The 12,603-nt window shown below is 44.1% G+C and overlaps 1 protein-coding gene across 6 annotated transcripts in view; it reads right to left on the reverse strand.

Moving 5' to 3' along the window:
• OSBPL8 (oxysterol binding protein like 8) overlaps positions 1-12,603 on the reverse strand; it is a 164,812-nt gene that overhangs the window by 84,910 nt on the left and 67,299 nt on the right. Inside the window, exon 2 of one of the 6 annotated variants that reach the window (XM_030214141.1) lies at positions 8,410-8,679. The exons of the other annotated variants lie outside the window; for them this stretch is intronic. Within the exon in view, the coding sequence (XP_030070001.1) occupies positions 8,410-8,554 (145 nt within the window). The 5' untranslated portion in view covers positions 8,555-8,679. The remainder of the gene's footprint in view (positions 1-8,409; positions 8,680-12,603) is intronic. 6 annotated transcript variants of the gene reach the window in all.

Here is a 12,603-nt window from a genome sequence, read left to right on the forward strand (position 1 = left end):
ACTAGCACACCTTAGTAAAAGACCCCCCCCCCCCCCCCCCCAATTTGTTATAGTCACTGCAACAGAAAATGGATGTAGCTATACCCTATAAGCTCCCTTAGATTCCTGGATATGTTTCCTTATATATTTTATTTTATGTATTTTCTGGAGTTCATGCTTTCAGTGACTATGGTCTTCAACATGTGGTACTAATGCCAATGTCAAGGGTTTTTAAAGTCATATTTGCATATATCCTTTCTTTAAAAAATATATTTTTTATTTTGAATTATTTCAAAAATAAACCAAGCAAAAATACTTGTACAGAAAAGTTGAGACAAAATGAAAAATAAATTTTGAAATCAATTAAACAGTATAATAAACAAATTGTATCATGTTACCCAGCTCTAGTCCACAATTTGGACGGGGGAACCAATAGCACAGAAAGGAAAATGATGTTTCCATACATCCTTGATTAGCTAGCGCCACACTTCACACGTGTCCGCCGATTCTGTCATTGCCCATACGATGGATATAAGCAACCAAAAAGGGGCCATCTGAGCAGGTTTAATATACTGGATATTTTAGCCTCCTCTAGTACCTTGAAGTCCTTCAAGGATATCATAAGGATGCACCATAGGCAGCACATATGCAAACTGTTCAGCCTTTTGATATAAGTATAGGCATTCCATGCCTCACTTCTGTAGACAAGAGTCTGGACATCAGACTTTGTAGATGCTCATTTTTCTTTGCCTTCTCTAAGCCTAATGGCGACAGCTTCTCCAATTTGTAGGTTTAACTGTGTGAAACGAGTGGTTCTCGTGGTGGATCCTAGGTATGTAAACGTATTGACCACCTGTAGTGGATAGTTGATACTGATAGGGAAGCATGTCGTCTGTATCTTGTCTTATCACAATTGCCTTCTTCAGACTATTGAGGAACCTGGTACAATGGGAGATGATCTAGAAGACACTGGAAGTGTTCTTCGGTGCGAGATGCGATAGCAGTGCCATCAGCAGGTAATGAGTAAGTCAAGGGATTTAGCTCATGTCTTTTTTAGTTGTAGCTCAAGGCACATTACATTCAGGTACAGTGAGTATTTCCTGTCCCCAGAAGGTTTTCAATACTAGGGATCCTGTTACTAAGGCACACTAACAGACTTAGCATGTGTTAAATGCAGCATAGCCCATTGTATCCCTATGGGCTTCACTGATTCTTTGGATAAATGTGGGATACAAGTATGTACAACCAAACAAATAGATAAATAAGGGAGGAGAGAAGAAGAGGTGCTCTTACTAGCCTGTCAACCGAGACTGGGAGACTGGGCGGCTAAATGGCAGATAACGTTTAATGTGAGCAAGTGCAAGGTGATGCATGTGGGAAAAAAGAACCCGAATTATAGCTACGTCATGCAAGGTTCCACATTAGGAGTTACGGACCAAGAAAGGGATCTGGGTGTCGTCGTCGATAACACACTGAAACCTTCTGCTCAGTGTGCTGCTGCGGCTAGGAAAGCGAATAGAATGTTGGGTATTATTAGGAAAGGTATGGAAAACAGGTGTGAGGATGTTATAATGCCGTTGTATCGCTCCATGGTGCGACTGCACCTTGAGTATTGTGTTCAATTCTGGTCGCCGCATCTCAAGAAAGATATAGAATTGGAAAAGGTGCAGCGAAGGGCGACTAAAATGATAGCGGGGATGGGACGACTTCCCTATGAAGTAAGATTAAGGAGGCTAGGGCTATTCAGCTTGGAGAAGAGACGGCTGAGGGGAGACATGATAGAGGTATATAAAATAATGAGTGGAGTGGAACAGGTGGATGTGAAGCGTCTGTTCACGCTTTCCAAAAATACTAGGACTAGGGGGCATGCGATGAAACTACAGTGTAGTAAATTTAAAACAAATCGGAGAAACATTTCCTTCACCCAACGTATAATTAAACTCTGGAATTCGTTGCTGGAGAAAGTGGTGAAGGCGGTTAGCTTAGCAGAGTTTAAAAAGGGGTTGGACAGTTTCCTAAAAGACAAGTCCATAAACCGCTACTAAATGGACTTGGGAAAAATCCACAATGCCAGGAATAACATGTATAGAATGTTTGTACGTTTGGGAAGCTTGCCAGGTGCCCTTGGCCTGGATTGGCCGCTGTCGTGGACAGGATGCTGGGCTCGATGGACCTTTGGTCTTTTCCCAGTATGGCATTACTTATGTACTTATATGTACTTCCTCTTTTAGGGCCTCTTTTACTAAACTGCGATAGCAATTCCCAGTGTCGCAAATGGACTGCATCGCATTTGCGACATGGGAATCGCTAGCGCGGTTTAGTAAATGAGGCTGTTAATCAACTTTTCCTGTTCAATTATATTCATATTCAATTTTTCTGTTCTTTGTTCCCTAGCTTTTCTTGTTAACTAGAGAAAATATGCATCTTTTAAAACAAGCATTGCAAAGACATTTCTTGTTAAATAGCCTAAAAATATATTAAAAATACTAAAATCTTGAGGCTTTGTAATGTTTTGTAGACAAAAAACATTTGTAAACAAACATTTTTTAAAAATATATTTAACCTATAAAGTTTCTAGAGTTCCACAAGGATTTCCCCCACCCCGGTTACTGACTGGGGCTCTGGGGAAAAACAGTCCTTGGTGCAAGCAAGAGACCACTAATGGGGCCTTGTTTAAAAAAATTGCCCTCCCATGAGCTAGACCGACATAATGACAAGTCAAAAGTTAAATAAAAACGATACACAAGAGTGGGGGAAGGGAAATTATTTTTTCAAGATTGACCAAATCATTCCAACACACATGAATCTCAACATTTTATTCATCGCATGTGTTTGATATGACTGTGTGGGCCATTTGCTTCAGAAACAAATTACAGTTAAGACCAACTTTATTTTTAAATTTAAAAAGACAGTCTAGGTGAATGAAGAACTTGACAGTTATAGGTACCTGTTTATCCAATGTACTAAATTATTAATTTTAAGTTTTATATTTAAGAGACATATTGAATGTGATGTTTCTTATGGTTATTCCCACAAGACAGATTAAACTTCCTTCTTTACAATCATTTGTAACATGGGTGGAGTTTCAGCTGAAGCTTAAATTTTATAATACAAGTCACTGAAATGATAAATCCTGAAGTTTGTCCGTTGCTCATATTCTTATATAGATTAGTTCTTTTGGCCAGTGCACAATGCATTTAAAAGCTGTGTTAGGAGTGTTTCCTTCTGCAAACTCGCAGGTGAGGTGCCCTGGAGGCTCAGCTGCTCTGTTCTCAACACAATAAAATGCAGAACACATAGCATCATGGGACACCGATTAAAAAACATTTCACCACTTCTCCAAGGAATCCTGCAACCAAGCTACAATGGAATACCCTTTCATTTGGGCAAACAAATATCATGAAAGTAATAAACATACAAGTGGCAAAATGCCGACTATTCGCTTGCAACAAATCTCCCATTGATATGAGAACCCACTAGTCCACAGAGTGATTTTAAGTGGGATGAAGACTTTTACAAGCAACAGCATAATTTTTTCTCATAAGAAGAAATGAGATTTTGGAGACTTTCAAGCTAAACAGGTAATAAAAATAAAACAGAAGAAAATAAGATGATAAATGTATTAAGTTAGAACTAAAATAAAATAAAATTATACCTATTTATAACCTTTCAAAGTGAACATGGCTACCACACACTTCAGCTAAACAGGAAAATTCAAGAAGCTCAGCTATTACTGTCAAATTGTACACAAAATTGTGGACTATGCTGTTTTAATAAGGAGCCCTGGACCAGATCTCAGCTAGAAAACATAGAAACAAATAAAGCAAATTATTCATCTTTATTTTTTCAGACATTTTAAAGTAACGTGGAGGGGCATAATCCAACGTCACCAGCCAAACAGGTTGCCGGCGATCTATTGTGGCGGCGGTGCTACAGTTGGCCGGAACCGTATTATCGAAAAAGATGGCCGGCCATTTTTTTTTCGATAATACGGTTTAGCCCGGCCAAATGGCTTGGATTTCGCCGGGTTTGAGATGGCCGGGTTTGTTTTTCAGCGATAATGGAAAAAAATACCGGCGATCTCCAACCCGGCGAAATCCAAGCCATTTGGTCGTGGGAGGAACCAGCATTTGTAGCGCACTGGTCCCTCTGACATGCCAGGACACCAACTGGGCACCCTAGACATGTGGGTACAGTGGGTTTTGGAGGGCTCCCATTACCAGCACAAGTGTTACAGGTAGGGGGGGTGGGTCTGGGTCCGTCTGCCTTAAGTGCACTGCGGTACCCACTAAAAAGTGCTCCAGGGACAGGACTTGTTGCTGCTGTATAAGCTTGCCACACCAGTTGACACCTGAACACTAATCTCTTTGAAAAAGTCCTTTATTTGAATAAGCACGTTTACTCACAGTTAACTGCAGATCAGAGGTTGTGCCCCACTGGCAATGAGTCTTCCTGGTACTGAGATCAGCAGTAGGTCAGAGCTGGCAGAATGGTGTACAATGCCCTCTTTCAGCCACATTCAAGGTAAGAACTAAGTTCTCTAACGTGGCTAACACATGAAAGGGATCTAAAACTGGCTTACAAACATGGCCACTACCTCATGGACTAACGGAAGTAAAACAGGGCACACTCTGACCCAGTTAGCAGGGGGGAAAAGCACCATGGCAGTACAGCCCAGTACCCACACCCTCCACAATGCATTGCTGATGTGACTCTGCAGTGCAGCTAACAGAAAAGGTGTCACACTCACCCGAGAGCCACATCACAACCAGGGAAAGGCTGTCGGAGGATAGAACACATTCTGCCGTCATGGAGGTGGGTACAGCATTTGAGGCTGGCATACAGGCTGGCAAAAAAGGTTTTTAATTTTATTTTTTTAGTGTGGGAGGGGGTTGGTGACCACTGGGGGAGTATGGGGAGGTCATCCCCCATTCCCTCCGGTGGTCATCTGGTCAGTTGAGGCACCTTTTTGAGGCTTGGTCGTGAAAATAAAAGGACCAAGTAAACTCGGCGAAATACTGCTTATCACCAGGTTTTTTTTTCCATTATCGGCGAAAGCCGGCCATCTGGTAGCCGTGCCCACGCCCGACCATGTCCCGCCTTCGCTTAGCCAGCGACACGCCCCTTTGAACTTTCGCCGGTGAGGCGACGGGAAAGCGGTGATGCTGTCAAAAACGCAGCTTTTGATTATACCGATTTCGCCGCTTTTCCGAGATCGCCGGCCATCTCCCGATTTGTGTCGGAAAATGGCCGACGATCACTTTCGATTATAAGCTGGATAGTAACATAGTAGATGACGGCAGAAAAAGACCTGCGCGGTCCACCCAGTCTGCCCAACAAGATAAACTCACATGTGCCATTTTTTGTGTATACCTTACCTTGATTTGTACCTGTCTTTTTCAGGGCACAGACCATATAAGTCTGCCCAGCAATATCCCCGCCTCCCAACCACCAGCCCTGCCTCCCACCATCGGCTCTGGCACAGACCGTATAAGTCTGCCCAGCACTATCCCCACCTCCCAACCACCAGCCCTGCCTCCCACCACCAGCTAAGCTTCTGGGGATCCCTTCCTTCTGAAGAGGATTCCTTTATGTTTATCCCACACGTTTGAATTCTGTATATTAGTATAGTTAATACAGAAAAATAATGTATTCTAATCTTGCTTTTGATTCTCATGTATCCTTCTTGCTATGAGACCTGAATAATCCATCCTTATAAAAACATATATATTGCATGTGGACCTGGTTCAGCAAGAAGCAGTAGGTGATCGTAGAACAGCTTTAAAAATCTGGCAGATATGAGGACAACTAATCCGCTAGTGTAACCATGAGGATAAGGTCTTTCCACAAACGACTGTGCGTTAGGTCAGTCCGAGGTCCTTCATAGTGTCGGGCAGCTTCATGAAAGGGGTGCTGGCACTGTGCTAATATTTCTGTGCAGAGTATGAATCCAAGCACCTCATTTTATTGGAAGGAGAATCTGCGCTGGCCTGCTTGCATTAGACCAGTTCTTTGGCTGGCAGATGCACGCAATCTCTGCTCAGGTGTCTGCAGGAACTCCAGAAGCAGCTGCATTGTGAACATGAATATCAAGGGCCTCTACTCTTAGGGTCATTGTGTTTATAGGTTGAAGGCTTCTCCCAAAGAAGATTCTCGACTGATTTGAATAGGAGTAGATTTAACGAACAGAGGAAGCCATTTTGCAAGACTAAGGCCACCATCTTTTTGGTATCCAAATGCTCTGAAAGGATTTAGATGTTCTCTCAGGGCTATTCGAGCACAGTGCTTACAGGCCTTTTGATCATACTCACGACTGAGACACAATAAGCATTTTGCACGCATGTTGAAGTTTACGCACAGATAAAATCCTGACTTAGGCAAGAGTCTTGTCTTTTACAAGAGAAACTTTGATGTTAATATGATCAAAACCCACCACTACCATGGGACAGCTTTGTTTCACATCCATTTAGCTGAGCACACAGCCGAGACCACCACATGGAAAAATGCTGAACATGCCCAGAACCTTACACTAAAGTTCCGTCCCTGCACTGTCAGATGATATCACCCATTTGTGTACCCAATTCAATCCTGCTTGTCAACAGATTGAAAAGTCTTCATTCCTTTGAATATTTTCCCCATTTTGCTGTGTCAGTGCAACAGACTTGCATGCATTTCGATGATGAGTTCTTTTCCACTCATTAACACCCCATACTTCACACCTTTCAGGGGGAAAATGTTATTTGGAGAGAAGGGATATATGCAAAACAAAACTGAAATGCAACAACTGGATAAATCATCACTAGAGTCCACACTTGGTGAAAAACTTTTGACAACAATTATAGCTGTGAGACTGTTAAGATAGCTTTCCTTTCAACTTTGCACACCTAAATTTATAACATTGTTCAAGCTCAGTTGTGTTCTTTGAGCAGCAATGATAACACTAATATTCAAGTTATGCTACAGATTTTCTATAGGGGTTTGAGGTTAGGGCTTTGACTGGGTCACTCAAGGATATGAAGTTAAGAAGTACTACATTTAAAACAAATCTGAGAAATATTTTCTTCACTCAACTCTCTAGAATTCATTGCTGGAGAATATGGTAAAGCAGTTAGCATAGCTGGATTTAAGAAAAAGTTTGGACAACCAACTAGAAGAAAAGTTCCCAAACCACTATTAAGATAAGCTGTGACTTTTCCCCAGTCTATCTCTGGGATTAAGTAGAATGGAATCTTGCTACCTTTTGGGACTCCAAGGTGACCTGGACTGGCCTCTACTGGAAACAGGATATCAGGCTTGATGGACCCTTGGTCTGACCCAGTATAGCAATTCTTATGTTATGATATGCCCAGACCTCACCAGCTCAACACACCATCACTTCTAAAACCACTTCTAGAACCAGTGTTTTCCAGTTTTACATTCCTCTTTTGAGCTGCACTCATATCACCCTAAACTATTGACCCTTTGAATTTGCATTTCATGACAACACAGAAGACAATTTTCTTACATGTACAGCAGAGTCCCAATTATCTGACCTTTGGTTATCCAACATTCTGAATTACCCGATGGCTGATGATCCGGGCTCCATCTTTTCCCAGACCCCTCCTTCAAGAACCTCCTCCATTACCCTGTAACCCCCCCCCCTCCCCTAAACCACCACCACACAGTCCCTGGTAGGCTAGAGGTAAAATCAGGGCAAGAACAATCCCCATGCCTTCTCCACTTTCAAAATGGCTGCCGCAACTGGAGATTTCTCCTGCCCTGACTTACTAACCACCAGGGACTGTAAAGTAGGCTAGCGGAGGATGGGCCACAGGTGGAGGGATGTGCTGAGGTTGGCAGTGATGCCCCAAACAACTTATATAGTACTATAAATTGCATAATCACCTTGACACAGTCAAAAGCTGTAATAGGACAAAGAGTATTTCAAAATTACCACCAGCAAATTAACATTTTGATAAAACTGTCCTGTTTTATAACTATACATAAAGCATAAATGAGCCTTACGCCTAAAACAGCCTACTGACAACTTTCTTCTTATGATGTTCCATTTATTGAACATCATTCTGGTCATTTCAACCAAACATATAATTTTACAAAGTATTCCTTATTGTAATTATCTATTCAAATGCAAAACAGAACCATAATTTTGTAAATTTTAGTTTTATAGAGCCAGTATCTGCATATTTAGATTGAGACCCAAAGTCACACACATCACCAAGTGTTTTATTGTGATGTTACGTTGTACATTATGTGCATTTTGTCAACTGTGCAGAATTTTAGATGCGTTGTATAAACAATGTTTTAACATTAAATCCAAACCAAACAAGTTGTAAAGACAATACTTTGATTTTGTTTCCTTTTTTTTTAATTAACAAAAACACGTTTAAAACCAAAAATAAAACAAAAGCCAAAAGAAACAGACAAACCAACCTGGCAATGTGGGAGAAAGTTCATTGTATCCCCCAAAGGAAGCATTCCGCACAAGTTTTCGGCCATCTGCTCGTGAAGGAAATATCAGAGGCGAAACCCCAGCACATAAGGAAAGCCTACGCCGGAGTGGACCTTCTTCCCTCATGGTTCAGATGCACTGCCTGATAGCATCTCAGAAGGCTGCTTAGAAGAATGCTGGTGCTACAACTTTCTGCCTTACAGTCAGTGGGGTTAAGGACCAGCACAGGCAATGGACACAGATACACGCTACTGTCATGAGAAGGATCACGCAGCAAGCATAAAAGAGGTGGAAAGCACAAGACAGAAAACTAGTAAAACTGCTTGCTTCATTCAGTTTCAAATCATTTTCAATTGATGCATCTTGAATCAAGCTGTGGTAACGCACCTGCCTGTTCTGGGTTCAGAATGGCTCTGTTAAGTCATCTGCCTCCCTTTCCTCAAGCCCAAAACTGATACAATAACTATAGTTATTTCAAATGTTAGAAACACTACACATAAAAGTGTGAAAGTACAAAACAGTACTGCTGAAGACCACAGGTTCATATCTGGAACCCCAACCCACTCCAATTTACTAAGCCCAGCTTTAGAACAAGAATTAAAATAAATTAAACTCATAATACTATTAAAAGTCACACAAATAAACCTTAAATGAAATATATTTGAAAGTAATTTACCCAAGTAAATAACTTAGTTGAAAGCTGCTTTTCTCTGTCCTTTTAAAAAGTACATGCAGGTTTCCAAAGCAGCTGGAAATTTTTCAAAGGAAATAATGTACATTGTCTCCCTTTGAAAATTGTTGGTGCAGTGAGACACCAACAGCTCTGAAATTGTTCAACTTTAATACAAATGCCAATGCTCTACAAATCTTGTCTATAATTGTCTCAAAGTCTGACCAATGCGTTGTAACCCGCAAGGGCAAACTAAAAAATAAACTTGAGATTAAGTTACAATTTCTAACAAAAGAAAAGAATAACTTTGGAGTTTTCAAAACAAGGATGTAACTTTAAGAGACCCAAAAGGAGACATCAGCAGGCATTAAACATTCCCACCAGCAGATGGAGGTAGAGAAAACTGAATTCAATCAGTGACATCACCAGCTATAATCTGTGGTGCTCTCTGGAACAATCCAATATGCATCTGCCCAAGCAGCAGAAGGTCCTTTTCTGTAATGCACCCAGCCACATCAACCACAAGCGCAACTGCAACAATAAGTGAGCAAAACACCAGAATGTATACCAGGGAATAGCCATATCATGGGTACCCAGTATGGCTGCCAATTAGAATCAGATCTTACTCTTATTGGAAGTAGTTGAAGATTAAAGAAACAGAGCATACCCAAAACCCTGGGCTCAGGTCTTCCAAGGGAGGGATTTCAGAACAGTGACGCTGACTGAAGGAAAGAAAATCATCAGGTAAAACTTCATTTCTCTTTTCTTAGCATCAGCTTACATTGTTCCGAACCAGCTGGATGTACCGAAGCAGACCTAATGGGCAGGGGAAGACAAGACCCCCGGAATGACCGCTCTGCCAAACAGGGGCGTAGCCAGACATCCAATTTTGGGTGGGCCTGGGCCCAAGATGGGTGGGCAGAAGAACCTCGCCCTGTCCCACAAGTGATTGGGTCTCTCCTCTCGCCTGCATGCCATATGGTCTCTCAAACATCCCCCCCTCTCCCACATACCTTTTAAATAGCAGATTTTCACCAGCGAGCAGCAACTAATACACACTGCTCATGTTGGCCCCACACCCTTCCCTCTGATGCAGCTTCCTGTTTCCACCTAGGCAGAAATACATCAGAGGGAAGGCTGTGGGGCCGGTGCGAGCAGTATGTATGTCACTGCTCACTGCAGGTGAAGATCTGTTACTTACAAGGTATGCAGGAGGGACACTTGTTGGGAGTTTTCGGCTGATGGGGCTTGGGAATCCCTGCCAGCCACATCATAGGTATGCTACTACTGGGTGGGCCTGAACCCAAAGTTGGTGGGCCTGGGCCCACCTAAGCCCACCCTTGGCTACGCCACTGCTGCCAAAGTCCAAATAGACCCTGGCCAGAACACCCAACTGGTAGTGCTCTATGAAAGAATAGAGCAAAGACCATGTCACCGCCCTACAAATCTCAGGCAAAATAGCCCCGATTTCCACCCAAGATGTCACCTGAGCCCTGTAGGACTCAACAGCCACCTTAATCCGCAATAGATGCCTTGGAAGTTGACTGACCCTTCCAAGGGATCAGAGAGAAGTATCCAGAGGGATCCCCCCTCAACAGGTTCACCTGACTGTCCCACCAGGCCAGACTGAGCCTGGCCTTGGGTGTAAGCGTAAGCTTGAAATCCTGAGAGGCTGAAGCCCACCAGGACAACGCCAGCTGCAGAGCACACATATGAGCTCTTGCCCAAGGCACCACCTTGAGTTGTCATCATGGAGCCCAGAAGCTGCAAGTAGTCCCAGACAGCTGTGGAAGTTTGCACAATGACGCTTCTAAACCCGCAGCTTCTCCACCCACTCCTCCGGGAGAAACACCATTCCATGGCATGTGTCAAAGCAAACTCCCAGATACTCCAAAACCTGAGATGGACACACATAGCTCTTAGAACAATTCATGACCCTCCCCAGGGACTCCAAAAGGTAGATGACCCAATCGGTGGCCTGACAAGCCTCCACTGCTGCCTGAATCAGCCAGTCATCCAGGTACGGGTGAACCCGAACCCCCTTGTGCTGAAGATGCACTGCCACTACCACCATCACCTTGGAAAATGTGTGTGGTGCTGTAACCAGGACAAAAGAAAAAGCCCAAAATTGAAAACATTTGCCAAACACACAAGTGCAGATATCTCCTGTGATAATCTACAACAGGGATATAGAGGTAAGTCTCCATGAGGTCCAGGGAAATCAAGAACTCCCCCAGCTGCACCGAGGCTACAACTAAGCACAATGTCTCCATCCAAAAGTGTTGGACCCTAAGACAAACGTTGACCCCTTTGAGGTCCAAGATGGGATGGAAGGAGCCACCTTTCTTTGGTATGATGAAATAAATGGAGTACTGATCCGGCTCCACTGCCCCAAGAGCGCATAGGTGCTGCAGAGTAGACGCAACAGCCTGTTGTTCAGAGTTGAACTGTAGGACGAGGCCATGAAGCCATCGAACAGCAGACAGGCTAACTCCAGAAAACACCCATGCCAACCACCTACAGGACTCACTGATCCGACACGATACAGGCCCACTCATCCCGAAAGGGAGAGACAGCCTGCCTCCCACCAGCACCAATGATGGGCCCAGTGCACCTTCACTGGGTAGAACAGGGGGCTGCATCTACACTGAAGGCTCCAGCAGGGCCGGCTCTTTTGAGGCCTCAAAAGAAACGCTGCCTGAAGGACCTGCCCTGGCCATCGCCCCAAGACATAGAGCAACAGGTGGGCCCAACCCGCCCTAACCCTCTGGCATGCCCCTTGGAAGCAGAAGAACATCAAAAGCCTTTCTGCCACAGCTCAGGGAGCCAGAAAGCCATGCCTCCCCCTTATCCTTCACCAGCTTCTCCACATCAAAGAATAGCTGCCCCCTAAAGGGCAGCTGACAACAGCTTTTTGGAAGCTGCATCCGCCACCTAGTGGCAAAGCCACAACCACTGGCGTCTGACCACTGAAGCAACCACTGAGCGGGAAGCTAAGCAGACCAGATCATATAGAACGTCCGCCAAAAAGGCAGTTCCAGACTCCAGGCAAGCCACCTCCGGGGACTCCGGGAGCTGCAGCAACCATCGGAGCATGGCCCTTGCCACATAACTGCCACAAATGGCAGCCTGAATACTGGACATCTCCACAGGAAAGGCCAGGCAGAGCTGCTGCTCAGCCTTCTTGTCATGGAGCTCCTTCAGAGCTGAGCCCCCCTGGACTGGCACAGCAGTCGTCTTGGTGACCGCTGTGACCAGAATGTCCACCTTAGGTTTCTGCACAGAGAGCAGTGCTTCCTGGAGGGCATCCCTGTGTCAGGTAGGTGTGGGCTTGACAAGCTGTCCAACTCTGCCTCAACCCAGGAACCAGATGTTGCTCTGTCCCACGCTCTCTGGGGGTGCCGATTAAGGGACCTGAGATAGGGGATTTCCCTGTTCAGGGCTGCTCTGCTCCCCCCCACCTTTTTCCCTTAAAAAGACAGGAGTAGCAAACAAGCACTATTGG

The sequence above is a fragment of the Microcaecilia unicolor genome, chromosome 9 (assembly GCF_901765095.1).
Source record: "Microcaecilia unicolor chromosome 9, aMicUni1.1, whole genome shotgun sequence".
In the NCBI taxonomy this organism is placed as follows: Eukaryota; Metazoa; Chordata; class Amphibia; order Gymnophiona; family Siphonopidae; genus Microcaecilia; species Microcaecilia unicolor.